At 44.2% G+C, this 21863-nt stretch overlaps 2 protein-coding genes across 2 annotated transcripts; one reads left to right on the top strand and one right to left on the bottom strand.

Annotated features, from left to right (window-relative positions):
* The first annotated feature begins 150 nt into the window (after positions 1 to 150).
* FICD (FIC domain protein adenylyltransferase) lies at positions 151 to 2615 on the top strand. The gene is made up of 2 exons (XM_009636017.2): positions 151 to 566; positions 1532 to 2615. Exons 1-2 carry the CDS (start codon positions 275 to 277, stop codon positions 2605 to 2607), a joined length of 1368 nt encoding a protein of 455 aa, XP_009634312.1. The 5' UTR covers positions 151 to 274; the 3' UTR covers positions 2608 to 2615.
* A 109-nt stretch (positions 2616 to 2724) lies between these two features.
* Positions 2725 to 21159, bottom strand: SART3 (spliceosome associated factor 3, U4/U6 recycling protein). Its single transcript, XM_035891382.1, has 19 exons — positions 21013 to 21159; positions 19962 to 20066; positions 18322 to 18506; positions 17167 to 17272; positions 16287 to 16411; positions 15654 to 15809; positions 14350 to 14488; positions 13828 to 13935; positions 13351 to 13428; positions 13084 to 13142; positions 12153 to 12262; positions 11769 to 11881; positions 11281 to 11357; positions 10716 to 10884; positions 9443 to 9894; positions 8614 to 8766; positions 6738 to 6925; positions 5941 to 6120; positions 2725 to 4047 (listed from the first exon to the last, which is right to left on the bottom strand). Exons 1-19 carry the CDS (start codon positions 21038 to 21040, stop codon positions 4008 to 4010), a joined length of 2571 nt encoding a protein of 856 aa, XP_035747275.1. The 5' UTR covers positions 21041 to 21159; the 3' UTR covers positions 2725 to 4007.
* Positions 21160 to 21863: the final 704 nt, after the last annotated feature.

Raw genomic sequence — 21863 nt, 5'->3', positions numbered from 1 at the left:
CACCGCTGCTGTCGCCTGAGCGCCTGGTGGGTGCCATGAGGACGGGTGTGGGGCGCCCCGCGCCCCCTGCCCTGATGTGCTTAGAGGGGGCAGGGAAAGGTGGGTGCTTGGGATAACCCCTCACAGCCCTGCCTGAAACCCAGAGCGTACCTTGAGTCCGCTTGGGCACCTCCAGCGCCTGCCCCGTGGTGTGGAGCTCGGGCTAAAGCCGTCTCTGTTCCCAGGTGGGAGCAGCGGGAAAGGAGATGTCCCTCGCCTCTGCGCTGGAAGCAGGATGAACCTCGTGTCTATGGCGACAGATGCCGAGCTGAAATGGATAACCCTGTGGGTCCGCGTCAGGTGGGCGGCCGTGCTCGTCCTCCTCCTGGGCTCGCTGGTGATGCTGCTGCTCCCGCTGGCTGCTGTGGAAGACCAGTGCCACGCAGTGCTCAAAGGACTCTCCTTCCTGAAAAGTAAACTGGGCACGGGTTCCTCGGGGGTCACCAGATACACCGGACAAACAACCGGACTGAGCGTGACCTCCAAGGGGCTGGAGCTGCTGGTGCTGAAAGGCAAAGCCTCCCCAGGTAAGGGTGTCCCCTCGGCGGGTGCAGGGCAACAGCTACATCGCTTTATAACAACAACCCGCAGCTGCAGACCTGCACCCCCCTACCTGTTGATCTCCTGAACCCCGTAATGGTGACAAACTCTCACTGCCCAACTGCAAATTAACGTCAGCTGTAAACGACCTGGAGGTCGGACATGCCATGGCCAGCCCGGCTGCCCGCAGCAGCCCGACTGCATTCCATCGCCCTGCGCCGCAGAAGGGCGATGCGCTGGCGTTCTCTCAGCGCCGCTTTGTCTCTCGGCAGTTTTTCCTCATACTTTTGGTATAAGTAGGTTCTGTCGAGGTAAACCCAATACAGAGTAGTGTTTTAATACACAGTAACCCGGGATACGCGGCATTAATCCTGAAATCCAGGGTGTCATAGAAGAGCCTTTCTGGCAATGACAGGCTGCGGTCGTTGCCTTTATTGGCCAGAATAGTAATCTGGAAAACATTCAAAGGAATCATTACAATTCCAACACTCTAGCTTTGCTTGCATTAAAGGTATTGTTGCTGAGAAGATGTTTGATAGTTCAGTGAAAAAACGGATAGAAAGGCTGTTAGCAGGCTGTGCTTCTAGCAAGAGAGCTGGCATTATTGCCAGGAGAATGTATTTAAGACTCTGTGTCCTCCCACGCAAAGCAGCCTGGTGGCCAAAGCAAGTTTTGCCAGGATGGCTACAGGCCTGTAGCCAGTTTGAGCCATGCTGCTCACAGATCCCGCCTCGCCACGCTTCCTGCCAGGAGCAGCTCTGCTGCCGGGGACTTGGCCTGCAAATGTGGCATAAGCCTCTGCGCTCACGGCCCGGCAAAGGCTGGAATATGAGTTCTCCGTTAGGTTCTTACAGAGTGGCTTTATTTAGTTGTTCTATCAGTGGACAGTGACTGTCCCCAGAGGTTTTCAGTAAAACCCACTACCCTGTTACCTGTTGCTGTTGCATTTCAGAAGTGAAGCTAGAAGCCAAAGCGGCTCTGAATCAAGCCCTCGAAATGAAGCGCCAAGGGAAGCGGGAGAAAGCCCACAAACTCTTTGTGTACGCCCTCAAAATGGACCCCGATTACGTGGATGCCCTGAATGAATTTGGTATCTTTTCTGAAGAGGAAAAAGACATTCTTCAGGCCGACTACTTGTACTCCAAAGCACTAACCATTTCCCCCTGCAATGAGAAGGCTTTGATCAATCGGGACCGGACGCTGCCTTTAGTTGAAGAGATAGATCAGAGGTATTTCAGCATTATTGACAGCAAGGTTAAAAAAGTGATGGCGATCCCCAAAGGCAATTCTGCCCTGCGCCGCGTGATGGAGGAGTCCTATTATCACCACATCTACCACACGGTTGCTATTGAAGGAAACACTCTGACGCTGTCAGAAATACGACACATCATTGAGACCAGATACGCTGTCCCTGGAAAAAGCTTAGTGGAACAGAATGAGGTGATTGGCATGCACGCGGCCTTGAAATACGTCAATACCACGCTGGTATCGCGGATTGGCTCCGTAACCATCAGTGACATCTTGGAGATACACCGGCGAGTGCTGGGCTACGCCGACCCGGTGGAGGCAGGGCGGTTCAGGACTACTCAGGTGTTTGTAGGACATCACATACCACCGTATCCCCAGGACGTCCAGAAACAGATGCAGGAGTTTGTGCAGTGGATTAACTCGGAGGATGCCATGAGCTTGCACCCTGTGGAATTTGCTGCCTTAGCCCACTACAAGTTGGTTTACATCCACCCATTTGTAGATGGCAACGGAAGGACCTCGCGCCTGTTAATGAACCTCATACTAATGCAGGCAGGCTACCCGCCCATCACGATCCGCAAGGAGCAACGGGCCGAGTATTACCACGTCTTAGAAGTAGCCAACGAGGGCGACGTGAGGCCTTTCATACGCTTTATCGCCAAGTGTACCGAGACAACTCTGGACATGCTGCTCATTGCCACCACAGAATACTCCGTGGGCTTACCTGAAGCAGACGGCAGCGCTGCTGGGTGCAAACAAACTATCCCTGTCAAGACTTGAGGGTTGTGGACATTCAGGAGCCAATAAACACGTGGGAGAACAGACCGGCAAGCCACTCAGTATTCCTTTTTTTTTCCTGCTGGGAAATAACTCAACAGGAGGTGTCACTCTTTAGCATTTCATTTATTTAAAGTGTCTTACATTTGATTAAATTAATATAACTTATTTATATACATTATGCCAAGCTGAAGTGTGAACTGCTGCTGTTGACTGTGCACTATAACTTGCTTGTGCTACTGGAAGGAGGTGGGGAGAGGTGTCAGAGGGGCTCAAGAATTTAATTTCTCCTTAATTTTAAGCGTTGAGAAGCTGCTTCAATCACAGCCCTTCACCTGTCAGGCAGCTGCATTGTCTTACCCTGTCACAGAGCTGCTAGGCAAGACAAAGTCTTAACTGAGTTGTTGTTGCTTTTGTGCTACCTCTTCCCCATGGCTCAAAAAACCCCCAAACCAACCCCAGAACACAACCCCTGTAGCAACAGTGCTCTCCCTGCTGTGTTAATCAGACTCTGCCCTGTCAGTCATACAAGTCTGACAGTACTGATCAGGAGGGATCTAAACTCCAGCTCAGCAGAGGCATCTCTCCCCTCCCATTGCTGTTTTCAGTAGCACTTTGCATGTTTGCTTTCGGTCGCCCTTCCCAGGGTGACTTTTGTACAACAAGGGGGAAGTATTTGGTTTAAGATTACAGACGATGTGACTGGAACAAGAGAAGGAATGCTCTCTGATTTATTTCACCCAACTGCGAGGTGCTTTTGCTACACTTCAGAGAGGAAGAATACTCAGTGCTGAGGCCCTGCCTCAACAAGTAGGATCCCTGGGAAACCACGAGCATCCTCGTGCGTTTCAGTTCAGGGTTTGAAAAGGGCTCGCAGAGCTGCGGGTAGAAAAATTATTGTACATAACCATGGGGCAGCCTTTATCAGTTGTGCCAATTTGGTAAGAATGTGTATAGCACATCTGCCCCAAAACTGAAGTTTCTTCAATCTGCACAAGTGAACTTTTCACAATTATTACCAGGTCATGTTATTGCTGTGGTAAATGCATTGAGAATCATGCGAGGCCTCTGTGCTGCAGTGGCAGTTGGCATGGAACCCAGAAGCTGCTGTGCAATTAAAAGCAGCATTCCCTTATCTTTGCTTTTGAGGTAAAAGGAATAGCTGCCTACACCCCTGCCTGCCAGCTGTGCAACAGCACAACTGACCCCAACACCTCTAAGCTTGGAAAGCTTTGATTCAGCGCAGTCTAGAGCGCTGCTAAGCTCAAACCCTTTGCAAAACAGCATAAGCTGTTAGTCTGTCCCAGGCCAGTGTTAAATTTTCTTCCCTTCTAACTCTCCCTTACCTGCAAGGTAGTTAGGACGTGTTTTACGCAAGCAGATAGGAAAAGAGGGGCAGGTATCTATATACTACAGCACCACTCCATGCTTATGTACTGACTCCTGCTGACAGAAAAAGAAAACAGTAAGTAAGGAAAGGTTGTTCTATCCTTACGAAGCATGCTTATTTTTTCTAGTGCAAGGCAAGTATAAAGAAAATCTGCACTTTAGAGCTGGGGGGGAAAATGTTATTTTAGTAACAAATTAATAAACTATTTTAATATTAAAAGTCTTTGTTTGGAATAGGCTGTTCTCAAAATGCTTTTCTGCTGCAGAGAACTAAGCAGCGGGCACAGCTCAGCGCGTGGAGCAGCAAGTTACATGGTACAGGGCCTGGCTTCCACAACTGCGTACAGCCGTACCGCAGCACGGGGTGTTACAGGGGGCTACAGAGCAGCAAGTCCAACCCCAGCAGCCAAAGGAAACTTAAATCATGGCTAGCACTTGCACGCCTACCTGCCTGCCAGCCGGGGAAAGGTTTTTTGGCATTCCCACCCCTCAAATCGCAGCTTCATAGCCGAAGCGTTATTAGAACATGTCTAAGCTGATTTTGAGGCACAATCCCATCATATCGTCGGTACAGCGCCGGAGGCTGCGCGCCACGCTGCGACCAAGCACCGACAGAACTCTGGCCCTTGCTGCATCACCACAACCACCGTTGTTAGGGGGTTCAAAGCTACTGAAGCATCTCCTCCTTTCAAAGTAAAGCCAAGTCAAATCAGCACAGAACGTAAGCACTGAAAGTTGTGTTTATTTGCAGCAGTGCTTGCGTTGTACAAGTGAACTTGGTACTGGGGTCCCCCCTCACATTCAGACCCTGCCTGTGTCGACTTCCAGCATTAGCAGCAGTTTCAGTTGACAAGAGTTAATATTTCTATCCAAGATCACGTACCAGATTATTTTAAAGTCCGAGGTGATTACTGAAGTGGTTTCAGGATACTCATACTAGACGGAATGAGCTACTTAAAGGTAGTTAAGTGACACTATATCTCAGTGCACCCGAGAGGCGAGGTACATCAGTATTACCCAGCTGCCATAGGATAAGTGCAATTCCAACACCCACGTTTAAACAAAAAGCAACGGGATTTATAGAAAACCTTTGAGAACTTGAGTTTAATAAACCAAGAAACGTCAGCTTGCACCTCACATTTGTACAAAACCATACAGAAACCACCTGCAAAAGACATATGAGCTAGCTAGCAAAAACAACCAAAAAAAAAAATGGTCCTCAGCAACAGCATGTACAGCTTTTATGGGAAACAAAAATGACCACATCTAAGTATTATCTCGTGACACTTAAAAATAATAATTCAAATGTCTTTTACAAATACACAATATAAAAAACAGGTCAACTTGAACAGAACATTAACTGAATACATATATATGTATCTACATATACACACATATGTATAGAAACTCTCCCAATACTAAAATAGGCCATTGTGGTGAAGTTACTAGCATCTGCCGTTTAACTCTTAATGGAAGGGGATGAATGTCCCTGTGTGTGTGAGTGTTTGGGTGTAAAATGGGTTCGTCGTCAGAGAGAATGACTGCAATCACAATCTGAACTGACCAGTGGAGCTTGACAAGGTCATCACTAGGCTTTCACATTGCATCTCATTCGTTAATGAAAGAGAAAGATTTGTAAAGTATTCATAAAACTCGATGTGGCATCCAACCTGTACAGGAAATATTTCCCCGCTCGTTACCCTCAATATGAGGAATCATATAACGCCATTTTACCAGAACATAGTATAACTCTCTGCTCTTCGAAACAGAGGAAGAAACTGGATTTGTACCATCCTACACTGATCTCGATGAATGCAATAGTCCAGAACAGTATTTACACGTGATTGTGACTGGCGTTCTCTCCCTGCTAGCATAAGGACACAACATGGCTTCCATAAAGGCATTTCACATTTTACCAGACCTGCTGATTGCAGACTTTTTGCTCACTTTTTCAGTAGCATCTTGGCAAAATCAGCATTGGACATCTTTTTAGGCTCCTCCGGGGGTTCGGATGAAGGTGCTGGTGAGTTCTGGACCATCCCGTTCTCAGCCTTAGCCACAGGATTATTACTCTGGCGCTGTAACGCACGAGGCATCATGGAAAGCTGCGTTCTTCCCTTCCCTCGCCTGGAGAACAGAAAGTGACATTTAAAACTATCCCAGCGCTCTTTGAACATTCTGGTTTAGCTTGGGGAAACAGAAAGGACTTTGTTCGCTATGAGGAATGCTCATTTAAATATTATTCCTGTCATTTGTTTCAGTAGTAAGTAGTGCAAAGCTTTCAATGGGTGCCCTTTGAAACTGTATACCTAAGTCCTGGCAGAGAACAACTGCCCAACAGTCCCCAGAAATGGAAGCTCCGGGTTTAGCTACAAGGGCATGTACAATACAATGCCAAAGCAATGCAAAGCAGCAGGAGCACTCCGAAAGATGAAAGAGCAACCTTAATGCTCACTGTGATCAGCAGCTAGTTCCCCAGAACGAGCGGATATGGAAGTTAGTGCGCGGGTGCTAACATCAGATCCAACGGGACGTCGAACACCCGATCCTCTCGGTCCCTACTGTTTCTATCAGTAAAGAAAAGTCTGCTCTTCCTCATCAACCCAGCAACCCAAATTTTTACGGTCCAGCACCTTTTAAACCTTCTCTCATATCCTAGATAAGACTCCTACACTGTAGCATATGAAGAAACCCAGTATTTTCTTTTTAAGCGTTGCCAAGCAGTCTGCCTCACTGGTACTTACGCTCCATAAACCTGTCGTGGTACTGCAAATTGCGAGGCTCTGCCTGCCTCAGGCTTGTCCGGCAGCTTTCGGAGAGGTGGGTTACTGATCGCCACCTTGATGACGTGTTCCTTAACCGTCAGGCCATCCATTTTCAGCACAGCCTGCGAGGCCTGAGCTTCGTTTTCATATTCCACATAGGCCAGGCCCTAAGGAAGGAAAAGAGGTAACCCACATCAGTTTTAGTGCTTCTTTCTCTGCGTGGCAACTTTTGCTAATCATTTGGCCAACTCGTAACAAAAGCGTACAGAAAGCGGACCTAAACATGGCTAAGAGCCTCAGTATTCTTTAGCTAAAAAAAAAAATTCTTATCTACATAAATCTACAACCTGCATTTCTTGACTCTCATTCACAATGCCCTAATTTGTGGAAGGGGTATTTAAAAAAAAAAAAAAGTAAACCAAGATCCCAGTAAAGTAAATATCATGAAGTACTGTATCAGTGATCAGTCTTCAGTTCTAAATTTATATTATACATATATCCAGGCTGAATCCGGTATTGGACAGATTTGGTTTCATAGTAGAAAAGATAAATCCACCTGTGGAGCTAGAACAGAAAGATCCACACAAACTCTCCTGTGATTCTTCACTAAGCTACAACTCATACCCAAGGAACTGAGTCCTCTAACAGAGGGCCCTCACAGCCACCTTGGTTTGAAGAGCAGTAAACCCCATCTTAAGCAGCTCTGACAGAACTGACAGGCACCATCTCTACAGCGACTGCATTGCTGCCCTGGGAACAGGGACTGGCGACAAAAGCATCCTTTGCAGGAATTGAATCCGCGCTGACTTCATGAAGTAACAGCCGCTACCCGCGTGGCAACCAGCTGCTGCTGGTGCACCGGCAGTCACGGGGTCTCGTTTCCAGTAAGGGGACAAAAGGGGCACCCCCCAGCATCTGCTACGGCAGGCTCCTGCAGCAAGCACACCAGTTGGGAGGCATCACCTCCCAGTTCCATCATTCTTATTCCTCTAAAAGCCATTCAAACCCTGAAGCTGTATTTTTGGATTATCCAGTTTCACAGGGAAGATATCAGATTTTGTCTAAACATTCATAGTATGTTTATTTGTGGTTTAGACAGAATGCCAGCTCAAACTAAGCTGAGGACATGGCTTGCAAGACTTGGGGTACACATGGAGAGCACTCGTTACGAGGTATGCATGCAACAGGAGCTGCACTTGAGAGACTGCCAAGAGCTAGAAAATACATTTTAAAAATACATGCGGATCAGCACCAGGATGGCAACTGCTGGAAGTGCCCAACATGAAGACATGGCCGAGGGGTCAGGTAGAATTTTGGCAGAGCAGCAGCTCATTTAGGGTCCCTTATTTAACAAGGAGTCCTTTATTCCAGGATGGAAATAATGAGCCTCGTCAGAGAGAGGTGGCCCATTTCTCCCTGGCAAATCCATTCCTGCAGCAGGTGTTATGAACAATAGCCTCAAGGAAGTATAGAAAGGGAGGGGGGGGAAGCAGTTATGCCAGGTGAACCCCATCTAGTCAGTTACTTTAAAAACAAATGTTCTTTGCAGGCTTACTAATGCCTATTTTACCATATTAAAAGTGCTGTAAACATCTTCCCCTCCATCCCATTTATATCACACATTCGTCTTGTGGAATTTAAGAAGTATTTTGGAAAAATTCCTCTTCTCCCCCTACTTCTTATTTGTTGGCAGAAAAGCACACTGGGCTGTATAGATCCAAGTATTTCTACAAGTTTTAATGCAAAGCCAGGTTGGCAATTTTTAAATACAAAGCTTACTTTTTGTACCCAAGCCTCATGAAGAGCTTCCTTTTGAAGGATTTCTTAAAATTAGAAGTGCATTAAGGATGCCTACCTTGGGTTTTCCAGCTCGGTTGGTGACGAGCCGAATGTCTTTCACGTTCCCATGTGCTTTACACACATCTTCCAGCTCTTCCTTAGTGCAGGAAAATGGCAAACCAGATATAAACAATTTATGTTTCTCCAATGTAGTACTATACCTGAACACCTGAAAAAATGAAAAGGCTGTTAGATACCAAACCAGTCAGAGACTCCAAGGATTTCCACCTATTATGCCTCCAAAAGCTTATCAGAGTACTTCAGATTTGTGCAATACAGAAATACCTGCAAGTCATGAGTAGTGGCTTGAAAGATATTTGCATATAAAACACACAGACACACACTAAGGACTTGCAAGTAATTCTAAGAACGGAGACACTTCCGAACACCGACATCTCCTTCACGGTGAGAAGGGCCACTGATAACGTCCTCCTGCTCCGTTGTCACTATCTGAACCATAAAGTTTTTCTGTACAATAACTCCATAATGCAGAAAGCCATACAACTGGTATCTAGTACAGACCATTAAAAGAACCAGTGGGTTGTGTAACAAATGCCCACAGCTGTACAACTCAACCAAACAAGACACCTCACACCATTAACAACCTGCTCAGATTGGCTTACTCGAGATTTGCAGAAATCTGCTGTCAATCCTGGTTTATGGCAAAGAAACGCAAGATGCCAGAACTCCCAGGAAAGAGTTTTACTGCTAAGACATATCGTTACCATTCCAAACTAGCACATCGTTAACTCGTTAGATGCAAGCCCTCTGGAAGCAAGATATCCTGCTAGCTTTCCTATGTAGTCCCACTGTTCAACCTATCACTCAAAAGAATAAAAGTTTACCTTAAAGTCTGGATTCTTGTTCTTGTCAACACATGGAGAAACAAACATTGGCCTTCCCTCCACAACTTTACGATCCAAGCCAAGAGCTTGGAGAGCAGATTTTTCTTCCTTGAATTCTACATAGCAGTAGCCCCGGAAAGTCCCCTTGTTGCTGAATACTGGACGGATTTCTGCTACTTCCCCACAGCTCTCAAAGAGCTCTTTCAGTTTCACTTCGGGCTCTGCCATGTTGTAGGAAAGGTTGCTGACAAAGACTGTGACGCTATCTTTACTGCTGTCATGTAAAACTTTGGGGACGTCTTTTCGACTGGTAGATGCCTTTTCCTTTTGGTTTGCTGGGCGATCTGGCTTTTCAGGTCCACTTCTTCCAAACAGCCCAGTTTCTACCTCCATGTCTTCTTCAAGAAGTACACCATCGCCATCTCCCTTGTGTCTCTTGCTGGGCTGCTCTGTTGATTAATGAAATTGAAAGCCTTACTAGAAAAAATGACACCATTTCCTTCACCATTGAAATTAAGCTGCCCTCCATTACCGCTAGGGAGTTTGGAAACAGCATGTGAAACCACAAACACAATGACAGGTCTTAGAGACACAAAATAAAAATCTCCCTCAGGTTTTTAGGAATGAGTAACAGATTATTTGACCAAGACATTTAGATGAAAGCGACAGGGATATTTTTCCCCCTTTTCTGTCAGTTACAACTACCAATTCATGTTCTTTCTCTTTGTCTAATGGGATTATTTTTTTTTTTTTAATTTATTTAAGAAACAAACACAGAAATGTAAAAGCTCTCAGAACTCCCAGGGCAGCAATCTATTAAAATCTTCTGCCACCACCTTCCAAGAGATTGCTACAATACTGAATAACCCGATTTAGACATATGCCTCAGTGCCATCTGATGAGTCAAGAAAGTGACTTTTATTTTTAAACACAGAAGAAAAATAAAATCGTTATTTCTCTGCATTAATAAAAACCTAAAAAAACCCTATAGAAGCTCTTATAAACATATACTTCTGGTGATCAAAACCCATTTAGTCTTGCTTGTGTTTCGCTACTGCAAAGATCTCCTAGGAGAAAGAGACCCTGAGGAGACAGCAGCTCTGAAGACACCAGCGATGGCAATTCCTCATCTGCCTCTAACTGAAGGGAGGCAACTGATAACCCTGTCGCCAGAGGTCTGAACTTTCAGGTTTGTTGTGTTTTGGGTTGGTTTTTTGGGTTTTTTTTTTGGAGGGGGGGGGAGGGGGTTGGGGTTTGTTTTATTCTCCTTTACCTTCTTCTTCTTGTCCCCATTCACCCTCATCATCATCGTCTGCTTTGCGCTTGTCTCCAATCCTGGTTTTTTTAGCCTTTTTGGAAGCTTTCTTTTCTGCCCGAGCCTGCTTTCGTTGTTCAGCTTTCTCCTCCTCTTGCTTTGCCAGAGCAGCTTCTTTCTCAGCAGCCTACAAATACAGAAGATTATTTTTTTTTTCTAGCGACTGCAGATTGCAGAGCATTCTTACATGCTATTTTCTAGAGTGCTGAGCCTGGAGGGCTTTCTCCTAAGCTCCCCGAAACACAGGGCTAATGGAGTCATCATTTAAAGCACATCTCCATTGTTTGCTCTTACAGCTTTCCTGGAGTGAATGTTACTCTTGTATCCATCCAAAGGTTAAAAGGTAAAAGATAAAAAGCATCAAAAGACATTAGTTTTAAACTAAAATCAATAGTTCTGAGGGTTTAAGACAATTCAGGCTTGTCTATGGGAACCAACATTAGAAATCTGACATTCAGACAAGCATGACCTCAATATAGGTATTTCCTACAAACTGCTGAGGTAGTTCACGGAGAGTTCTGACCTTTGCTCTTTGCTCATTAACTCGAGCCAATCTGTTCTCTGTTTTTTGAACAGCTGCATCCCAGTCTTCCAATGTTCCTAAAGGATAAAAGAGAAACCTTGTATTTAGCTCTCCCGTAATTTGAAAATAACAATTGTGGAAAAATAAGAGTCAACGAGTTCATGGAACTTGCTCTTAATATTAACCACTACACATGAAAATTCTAAATATAGTGAGTAGCCTTTAAAGAAGAAGAAAACAAAAACCAAGCAGGGCAGAAACCTCTCATTTATAATACGACACTCCAAAAAGGCATGGAAAAACACAGTAATTTCAGCAGGCTCCAAGTCAGGCCAGAAAAGAAGAAAAAAGAAGAGCCTCTTATGTGTCCTAAAGTAGTAAAAAGAAAATAAGCCTTCACCAGAATACAAAACACTAGATCAAAATTCACTCTGTATCATTGTACGCTAACTAGACTGGGTAAAATGAGACGAGGTGCAGTTAGTTACCTTCTATTCTCTCCAGCGTGAGCAGCACCTCGCAGACGTGCTCTGGGTAGTCACTCGTGCATTGCACAGCTCGATGCAAAGCCTTCCTGCAGTGCTGGGTATCACCGTGAGCTCTGCAGGATGGAAACCGTGGCGGTAAGGAACCAATCCTCCGCAAGACGACAGGGCACTTAACTAGATTCTACGCAAACATTTTCCTCTCTTCCCCAGCAAACTTGCACTACACATGGTTGCTGTAATACTTCTGAAATATACTCCACAGGTGCTGTAAGAACCTCAAAAGCGTATCATAAACCTATATAAAGCATACCCATGCTAAGCATCTAAGTCTTGTCTCCCACAAATGAGAAAACTAGAAACTCTTCCAACCAGCCAGGCTCTTACCTCTCCAGGTTATAATACTCCAGCCACATGTTCGCGTATTTGGCGTTCCCTTTAGTCATGATGTTGTCCCAGAGTTCTCTGGCTTTCTGCATGTTGTTGCATAAGCGGGCCTGAAACACAGCATTCAGAGCACTCAGTATCATTTAGGATTCTTTGTTCAACACCATTATCCCCAGCCTCCCCTCCAGCCCCCAAAGCAAGAAAGCCCCACAGATGACGCACACAGACCCAGGAAGATACATCTGCTCCTTAGAGGGCTCAAAGTGAACACCGAATGCAATTATACCACTGAATAATTCTTCCCTGCCCACCTGTTGCACCAATCTTGGTTTCTGGCTCCCACTTACATTTAATTTTTTTTCAGGAGGGTTACAATACCCAAGACTTTGAGCAGCCACCCCATGCCTTACGCCCAGAGAAATTATAGCACAAAATTAACATGACTTATCCTGACTTGTATGAGCCTGTGGCAAAGGAAGGAAAATAAATATCCGCTCACAGGCAATGACTGCACCAGCACACTGATACCTGCACTAGTTTGAAACTAGTTAGCGTAGCAGCGCTGAATTAAGTGGGATTCAAGGCAGTTTACAGACTTGGTGTTCAGTTCCAAGCCACTGCGGCTAGCCTGCCAACCAAGTTAGTCACGGACCTCTGTACCATACCACGGTCACAGCGGTATAAACAGGCCAACAGTCCTGACAACTTTCTCAAAGAGAACAGTGTTTCTTTCCTGGGATGTCCTGCTTCAAGCCTGAAGCTACACTGTGTGCTTGACCAGTCCACAGGAGCGGGAGAAGGAAGATTTACTCACTGACATTACCCAGACAAAACACCAAAGTACAAGAGCATTGCATTTTGCAGTCGGAATGTTAAAATGAGCTATTTCCTCCAGTCTGGTAACTTAAATACAGCAGATAAGAGACATCACCTCAACTCTTGCCCAGTTCTGCATGATGGTGCAGGATGGATCCCCGCTTTCACTGAATCCTGGGAATAAAAATAAGTACTGTTTGTGAATGGCTCTTTGGAAATAAAGTGTTTATAAACAAGTCCTACATTGTAGATGAAATGTTTATCTGTAGCTTTCTTAAAACATTCCAGACACTTGAAAACAAGTTAAATACTGTGTGGAGAACTAGTCCTATAAAAATTATTTGGAACAAGAGAAAACAATATGTTGGATGATTTAACTTACGCTCTTCTACTTCTTGTTTCAAGTACTCCACAGCACGTGCAAAGGCAGACCGCAGCTCTTCTAGTTCTTTACTCGAGTCTTTAGAAAAAAGAAAGAATTGCCTTAAAGTAACAACTTCATTTTCATCTCCCATCACTAAAACCTCTTCCCTCACACCCACAATGATTTTACTGCGGGCGGGGGGAGCCAAAGTTTATTATTTCAGTCAAACTCACTACATGCATAATGAAAAAAACACATCAAGTAACTAAAATGTAAGGCAGGGCATTTTTACAACAGCACAATCTATTCTGTCAGCAAGGAGCTGCTTTAAACGAACTAAGTTGATGTATTTTATAGACACTAACTGGCCAGAAAGCAATTTTTGTGAAAGACGTGAAACCACTATTAAATTTTTTATGGAAGTAATACCACTGTTTCAGAGAGGTACATAAAAAAACCAGTTTAAGTATTTTTTCGTACATGTATCACATATACCTTGTGTAAAATCCACCCTCCTTCTCAGGTAATCAAGATACGCCTGCCAGATTTCTACGTAGTCCGTTGCCTGAATAAAACCTGCATTCAGAGCTTTTTCAAACATTTCTGAAAGAAATGGGAAAAACACACCCACACAAACATGTTTACTTTTCAAATATTGACAAAATGAGCAAGCAACAGCGTATAGCACAAAGTAGCATATAGGCCTTACATTTCTAGGAAGACAGGAAAATATAAGAAATGCTAAATTGGTTTAGGAATCGAATGTAAAAAACAGTTTAATTCAGTAATGTTCATGTGAAGTTGAAGGAAATTGCTCCCTCAGAATTGAAGCTGCTCAACAAAAGCAGCTTTGCTCTAGAAGCACGCTGCTGTACATTTCCTCCACTTTAAGACCATTGCAGCAGGATGAAAACAAATCCTACAGCGTCCTACAGGTCACCCTTTGTCAGACATGATTCAGACTGCAGAGCACAGTTCCTAGCGTAAGGGAGTCTTGCTGAGATGGCCTTTCTTTACCAGAAATAACGCCGTGGTCAACTCTATGCCTCTCCATCGCCAAAAGGTATCGAATCCACAGCCCAACCGTCCAGGGACAGTTCCTAACAGCGCGGTCGTGAGCAGACAAGACCAACTCTTTCACTTTCAGCTGCCGGTCCTGAAAAAATCATACAACAAAGTTTTCAGCTCCTATTAGCCAGAGAGCCCATCTAAGACATACCAGCTTATAAAGAGCCAACACCTTAAACCAGTACTTCCATTTTATATTTGGAAAGCTTAGAAAAGGTGGGTATTTTAAATTCCATAGTCCTAAAAACCCAGTGAACATCTTCGAAACAGAAAGGATATGCTCAGGAGCAAGGCAAACAAGAACTCCACGCCATATTCAGTCTGAAGTACCTGTCTGCTTCTAACCAAGACAGTTCGGTATTTTCTGACAGTGAGATAAATATAATAAAGGCACTGAGTAGATTCCCAACTGTTCTCAGTATGTTTAGAAAAAGGGAAGAAAGAATACAAGAAAGAGGGTGCGCACACAGCCTACTCGAGGGAGGCAGGCGCTGTTCCACCCGCAACCTGCTGTCTCAAGCTGGTAAGATAAGGACATGACGGAGCAACTCAGCCCAGATAAGCCTCCTGTAGGGAGTTACACTGATCTCTTAGTAGACTGACCTTTTGTCCACATGAAAACCCTGCCCCTCAAGTTCAATGTGGTCTTCAAAGTGCATTAACTAGCCCACATGTAAATACAGACTAAACATCTGGGTTTGCTTTGGCTTGTTGGTAAATTAGTTCTTTGTTCTCCGCTGTAAAATATTCAGGAGCACCAGCAGCCCTCAAACAAGCACTGTCATGAATATATCTGTGTCTCCTGAAGGACAGGCAGGCTCCCCAGTGATTCAGACAGCACCAAACTGCTTTGCCTACAAAAGCTAGAAGAGGAGGGACATTCTCAGAAGCAATGCCTTTGGATGCCCAGCTACCAAGGACAACACCAGGGCTTACAGTACAGCTGGTGACAACAGTCAACTCTGTGCCAGCTAGCGCAAGCCTCGACGCCCACACCCAATTTAATTCTGCAGAGAAAACAGTGAACAGAGGAAAAAGTGAGCAAATGCTCACTTGATGAACACACACACCACTGAAAACAGGAAGAAATCAAAGGTGAGGTGAAAAACAGTTTCTGGAGAATTTAAAGACTAAGGGAGAAGATTGAGGTAGAACTTACTGGTCATTCATTTATCAGTCACTAAGATAAAAAAAAAAAAAACACAACAGAAACGAGGAAAATAAGCCCACAAACATCTAGGTTTTTTCCTTACCAAATACTGATTGTAGCGTGCCCAAAGATCTGGCACAAGGCAGTTCTCAGCCAAAGCCCTCTCATAGATCAACTGAATGCGAGCTGGATCACCTGCTTTCATTTCAAAATCAATGTAAGCTTGATATTCTGCTAGCTTTGGTGTTTCAGCACCCAGCTATAAAACAAATAGAGATACAAAAAAATTTAAAATATTCTGAACAAAGCATGATTCAAACTGTTCAATTATTACTCAGAGTAGGTCTCATGCAAAATTTCACACAAGAGCTTGGCCTCTAAATATCAACAACTTTTGATTTTCGCTTATCTCCAAATACCACCCTGGTTCTGAAGCCATTCCGATCCCTACTTCTTATTCCTCTTAGCCCAGCACGCTCAGCAATGCTGGAAGAAACAACCACAGTACTCATGTCCACCTTAGGGTGGCCCAGAGTCAATAGATTCAACAGTTTCCAGTATACCCAGTTGTGAGGCTTCTAGTCTCACATTGCACCCAGCTGAAAGAATCACCTACCAATACACAGCTGCGCTACCTCTGTGACTAGAAAAATAATAAAATTGAAGAGGGGGGGCAAAAATCATCCCAAAGCAATTAACTCCTAGTTTTAAAGCGAGGTATAAATAACAGCATTACCAATGCCTCTTCATATGGTTTACACTTCTCCAGTTGCTGTAGAGCTTTTTTATAATTCTTTACTATTGTTTCTGGTATCGGATCTTCTGACCATTCCTCATATTCAGCGTATGAAGCCTCCATATCTATTAGAACAGACACAAAACCCCATCAATAACTTATTGGACTAAATAATCAACAGTCAACCCATAACTGATTCCAACTCATTTGTATTTCTGTTTGCACTTTTGTACCTTAACTGTCACGCTACCACATGCTTATAGGGTTCAGACACTTCATCTTACGCAGTGCACTACAACACAAGCTCAGGACAAGTTATATTAAACCTACTGAGTTTGATTTAGAAAACCAAAGTGACAAGATTTTCCCAAGACTTTAAAGAGACCAAACCAAATTCTTGCAATACGCAAATGAAGAAGTCAAACCGTGCTCAACTTTCTCCTGTAAGCAAAGCCACAAGAAAAGGGGAGTCAAGGAGTTTAAAGAATGAAGCAGATACGGCAGAATTCTAACTAATTCTATTCTGTCAGCGTGTACTTTGCCCTTCCAACCAAGGTTCTGAAGTAGTGATCAACACAGCTGAATTCCTAGTTCCTAACGGTCATGTTTTGTGCTCATCACTTGTACTTTAAACAGCCTCCAATTACATACTGAAGAAACAGATAAACCAAGTTTCAATGCGTAAGAATATTTCTGAACAAAAGGGATCTGTGCATCACTCAAGAGGCCCTGAAGACAGGCAAATGTTGTTGATTAAAAGAATTCACAAATACTACAGCTGCAGTTTGTGTGGCTCTACCAAAAGAATAATCACAACTAATGCACGGATCACCGTAACGCAGCTTATCCATGCCATCTCTCCAAGCACACCAGCTCTTACCTAAAAGTGGGATCCCCAGCTGGCGCCTGAACAGCGTGTGGATCTTCTCAAGCTGGCTGCAGAGCATCTGCTGCTGCTCAGGCGATGGAACGCTGCCAGGAGCTGGCTACAAACAAAAGGATTGAAATTTAATCAGTTCTCTCAAGCCTGAGCTGATGAACATGATGGGGTATTGTTAATGGGTTGGGGGTCAGGGCTCCAAATGACTACATGATCCTTGAAGAACAGACACAGCCAGCTTGCATTTCAGGTCGCTGCTGTGAAAGCTAAAACTTGGAAATTGCTAGACCCAGAAGCTGGATGAATGTGAACAGCATTCCTCACTGAAAGCTGACACATGCATAGGGAAATGATAACCTGGGGAAAAAAAAAAAAAAAAAAAAGCAAGCTGCATGTGATCACGCCATTTCACAAACCCATCGGGCTGCCAAATAGTTTTCCAATAAATCCCTGGGTGTGTGCACGGATGATTTAAAACTTCCAGTTTTCTTTCTGTTTGTGAATGAAAGGGTGCTCTCCCATTACACCTTTGTTAGAGCATTTCATAGAATGGTTTGGGTTGGAAGGGGTATTTAAAGATCATCTAGTTCCACACCCCCCACCACAGGCAGGGGCATCTTTTAACTTCCGTATAAAAAAAAAAGAAAAAAAAAAAGAAATCTTCATATTCTGGCCATCTTGTAACGGTATCTTTTGCAGATGCCAAACAGTATGTTCCAGGGATAATATACTCATCCAAAAGTCACAAGAAGGGTGAAATAATGAACGAGTTATAAGCTGAAGTAGAAAACAGTCTAGAAATACAAACATGACTGACTACATGCAAAAATATTCGCTGGCAAGAATACAGTTTCATAATGAAGTTACTCGATTTAAAACTATTCTTGTCAGTTCAAGCTAAAGAAGCAGAGTGAAACTTTGCATCTGGATATGAGATTTTATGATCTTATTTAAACACAAATCCATTACTGTATCAACTAAATCCACAGAATGTTTTTCCCAGACCAAAGGGTCAGCTTCTACTGCTGAAAAGAAACAACTGTGAGACATTACAGCCTCTTTTCTCAGACCAGACTGATGAGGGGTCAGCACAACATGAGTAAGAAACAAGCTGTGGTGTAGTTTCTGAACAAGAGTTCAGCAGACTGGCCTTACCTGTGCCGTTTCCAGTATGGCGTTCTCAAACTCGCGGTACGCTTCCCACAAAGCTGTTCCTTTTGTCACATGCAGTCCAACAGCAGTTAGTGCTCTCTCAAATATTGAGCGAACTTTCTCAATTCCTCCTTCCTGACCAATGCCACCAATTGAATACTGGGCATATTCCAACCAAATTTCAGGACCTAAACAAAGTTATGAGAAACAGATGACTTAATCCCCTCAAAGTTTTGTTGTTTTTTTTTTAAAAAAAGGCATCTCTGCTTCCCAAACACCCACAAACAGGCTGAAACATGACAATTTCTTTACTACATTGGATGGTAAAGAAAAATTAAAATATTTTGTTCTACATTCTTGGTTCACTACCAGCTGCTACAATCATTTTCTGAAAGCAGACACTCTTGTGGTTGTTACTGACACATATTGACTCCTGTCTGCCACCTCTGGTACACAAGCTACATCAGAGATGCATAAAGACACACACCTTCCCCCCCCCCCCCCCAAAGCAACTCGACTTTTCTTGAGTGCATGTGCAGAGCTGGGACCACAAAGCTGTTGCACTCCTACAGAACGCAGATGAAAGTAGGTTTTCCTTCTCTTTCCAGACTCCTATACTTGCCTGTTCAGCAACTGCTTAAGCAGCGTAACTATGAAGGGGGAAGATTTGCTAAAACAGCCTGGCACCTCTTCCATCAATAGCAGGATCTGAGCAAATCAGGTTTGGGGACCCCAGCAGAGACTATCCAACCAATGGTTGTTAGATTGCCCATCTTGCGCTCCAGAAGAAGTCTTTCCAAAGCCCAAGTGCCATCCATCCAACAGATCCAGATACTCCCTCTCAGTTCTTCATCTCTCCATACCTTCTTCCCAAACGAGCCCCACCACTCTGAGGCTAGCTATGCCGCTGCTGTAATGTGACATTTTGCACATAGCTTCTGCAAGGGATTCACCTCAATGCTACCAAGTCCTCTCTGCTTCTTCAGGCTTCACGTTTTCAGCACCTCACCACAAGACCCAAAGAGCACGCAGTTACTCAGTGCTTTAAGCTAGAAGTTTTAAGCTACGGCTGCAGGCAGCTCCTGAGAAACGGAAAGGCAAGACACCGGGTACTTCCCTCACTTTTAACAAGGACGATCAGAGCCCGGTACCGCAGCGTGGCTAGGGTTACCTACTTCGCAGGGTTTCAAGAACGCTGTCTCACAGACAGTATGTTCTGAAAGAGCTGTCATACAGTGGAAATAGAAGTAACGACAGTGCTAATCAACACAGGGAACAGCAGTAGAAAGGAGCCTTTTAAAAGCATTCACTTTCCTCAAAGAAAGAGCTAAAGAACCCATAATGGAGAAAACATTCCCTAAAGAGCGCAATACCTGCGGCTTTTCGAGATTATGGAAGTGCAAAATAGCCATTTAAAGCTTTTGGTAACATTCATTTAGAAGATCTTGAAGACTGCAACAGTACTTAAAGCACTGCCTTTGAATGGCCTTTAACTCCAACGCTTCCAAAAAACCGAGGATCACTTCATGCTAATATTTTTATTAATTTCTGCATTATAACAGAAGGAAGAAACTGTCTTAGAAAAAGAAAGCCATAATCCAAATCCCACACAATACATTTTATAGCATATATTAACAACTTACAGATGTAGTCTTTCACAGCCCTCTCAAACAGCTCATAAACTTTTTCTCGCTCAGAGCTTTCAGAAGCCATTTTTATCTCATCCTTCAGCCAGTCCAGCCAAATTTCTGAAAGGAAGAAGTTTAGAATACATTACCAGTGTTCAGAAAGAGTAAGTTAAATCCACTTGTTGAATTTTTTTATAAGAGTTTTTACTAACAGATTTAAAAATGGGGAGAGGGCCACGGGGAAGAAGAGAACGATTTTAGCCTCCACAACAATTAATTTAAAAGAAAAGTCCGGTTGAGAGCTTTTCAAATTAGTACTAAACAAGCACACTTCTATTTAAAGAGAGGAGAAGTTGGAAGCAGCAATTTATCAGTACCATGGGCAGAGGATAAGTACACACCAGTAACCAAAGAGGCATCCAGAAGTACATCTTTCCTCACACTTTTACAAGATACAGTAAATGGCTTTAGAGGCTGCAAGTTTCCACACACATAGAAGGAAACCTTCCCTTGCCAAGGCCAAAAGCACGCTGACAGAACAGCCTCTGCAATATTTACATTGCCTCTGTGTTATGCATAAAAAAGGAAACACCCACTTCAAGGGCTACCTGCGATGTTCACCAACGTTGTATTTTTTGCTGCTCGCCTGTGAAATTTAAGTCATGGCAGGAGTTTGTCTGGGCTCTGAGTCACGTTAACTGAGTAAGCAGCTGGAGCCGTTTCAGTGCTGCCATCCCACAGCTGTACATTACCAGCCCTACAGCAAAGGCAGCACAAGCAAACATACACCTTTCCCTGGGCTACAGCAGGTTGCATCCCGGCAGCTACTCCCCCAGCTAACAGACAGACAGCGCAGCAACTGGAATAGCTGGCACACACAAACATCCCCTCGCACCACATTCAGAGTTTTAAAAGTCCCAAATCTGTTCTTTCAGCTTTCTCTAGACCAGAACAATGTTGTTAAAGACTGGCACAAAACCACTATTTCACTACCGACGCAATGGTATTTTACAGGGATGATTTTTAACTCTTATCAGCTGCAACATGAGCAGGAGATGCTCTGTACCTTCGGTAAGTGGAAAGAGTTCACTCATCTTCTGACGAGCTCTTCTGAGCTTTACCAACTCTCCCTCCTGGCGCAGCAGCTTTATCAGATCCAAGTGACAGTTATAGTCAAAAGCATTGATGGAAAGCTTTAAAGAAAAAAATATTATTTTTCAAAAGCACTGTTGAGTGACAGACATGAAGAAATCAGAAAATGTTTAGCAGAACAGAACATCATACCGTCTTTTGAGGCATATAAATGTCACCATGTCCTCGCACAGCCAGGACAACACCTGCCTTCCTACACAGAGGGGCACCAAACTTCACTACTGTTTGCAAGATGCTTTTGGGTCAGAAACAGGGATTTATAAAAAACACTTCCAAGTTTAACAGAGCTTTAACGTTAAGCTTAGAGCTTAGCCTACAGCTTCCAGCTCTAAAGATTACTGCTCAGCAGTGCAAATGCCAGCACCAGTACAGCAGCTACCACCTGCAGAAACGGACCCAGGAGTACAAACTGAAAAAAGCCTTCTTCGACAGAGCCAAGCGTGGTTTAATTTCTTCAAACACAATAAAAAACCCGCAGACAGCAAGCAATGTTTTTGTTGGGTTTTTTTTTTTTTTTTTATGTGTACAAACCATCCGTTAGGGCTCACCTCTCCCATTTCCCTCTCAAGAGCCCCCAAAACATTTGGTTTTCCACTTCAGACTCCAAACATTCGCATCTTGACAGTTCCCAGCCTTAAACTACACGAGCAGCCCTGGATTTTGTTCCGTTACCGCCGCGGCCACTCCAGCGGGCAGTCACGAAAAGGAAGGCCCCGCGAAGGCCGGGGTGGCCTCACCCCGCCCCGAGGTTCCCCGGAGGGGAGG

The sequence above is a fragment of the Egretta garzetta genome, unplaced genomic scaffold (genome assembly GCF_000687185.1).
Source record: "Egretta garzetta isolate BGI_Z169 unplaced genomic scaffold, ASM68718v1 scaffold330, whole genome shotgun sequence".
In the NCBI taxonomy this organism is placed as follows: Eukaryota; Metazoa; Chordata; class Aves; order Pelecaniformes; family Ardeidae; genus Egretta; species Egretta garzetta.
This window is presented reverse-complemented; position numbering and strand designations above follow the sequence as displayed.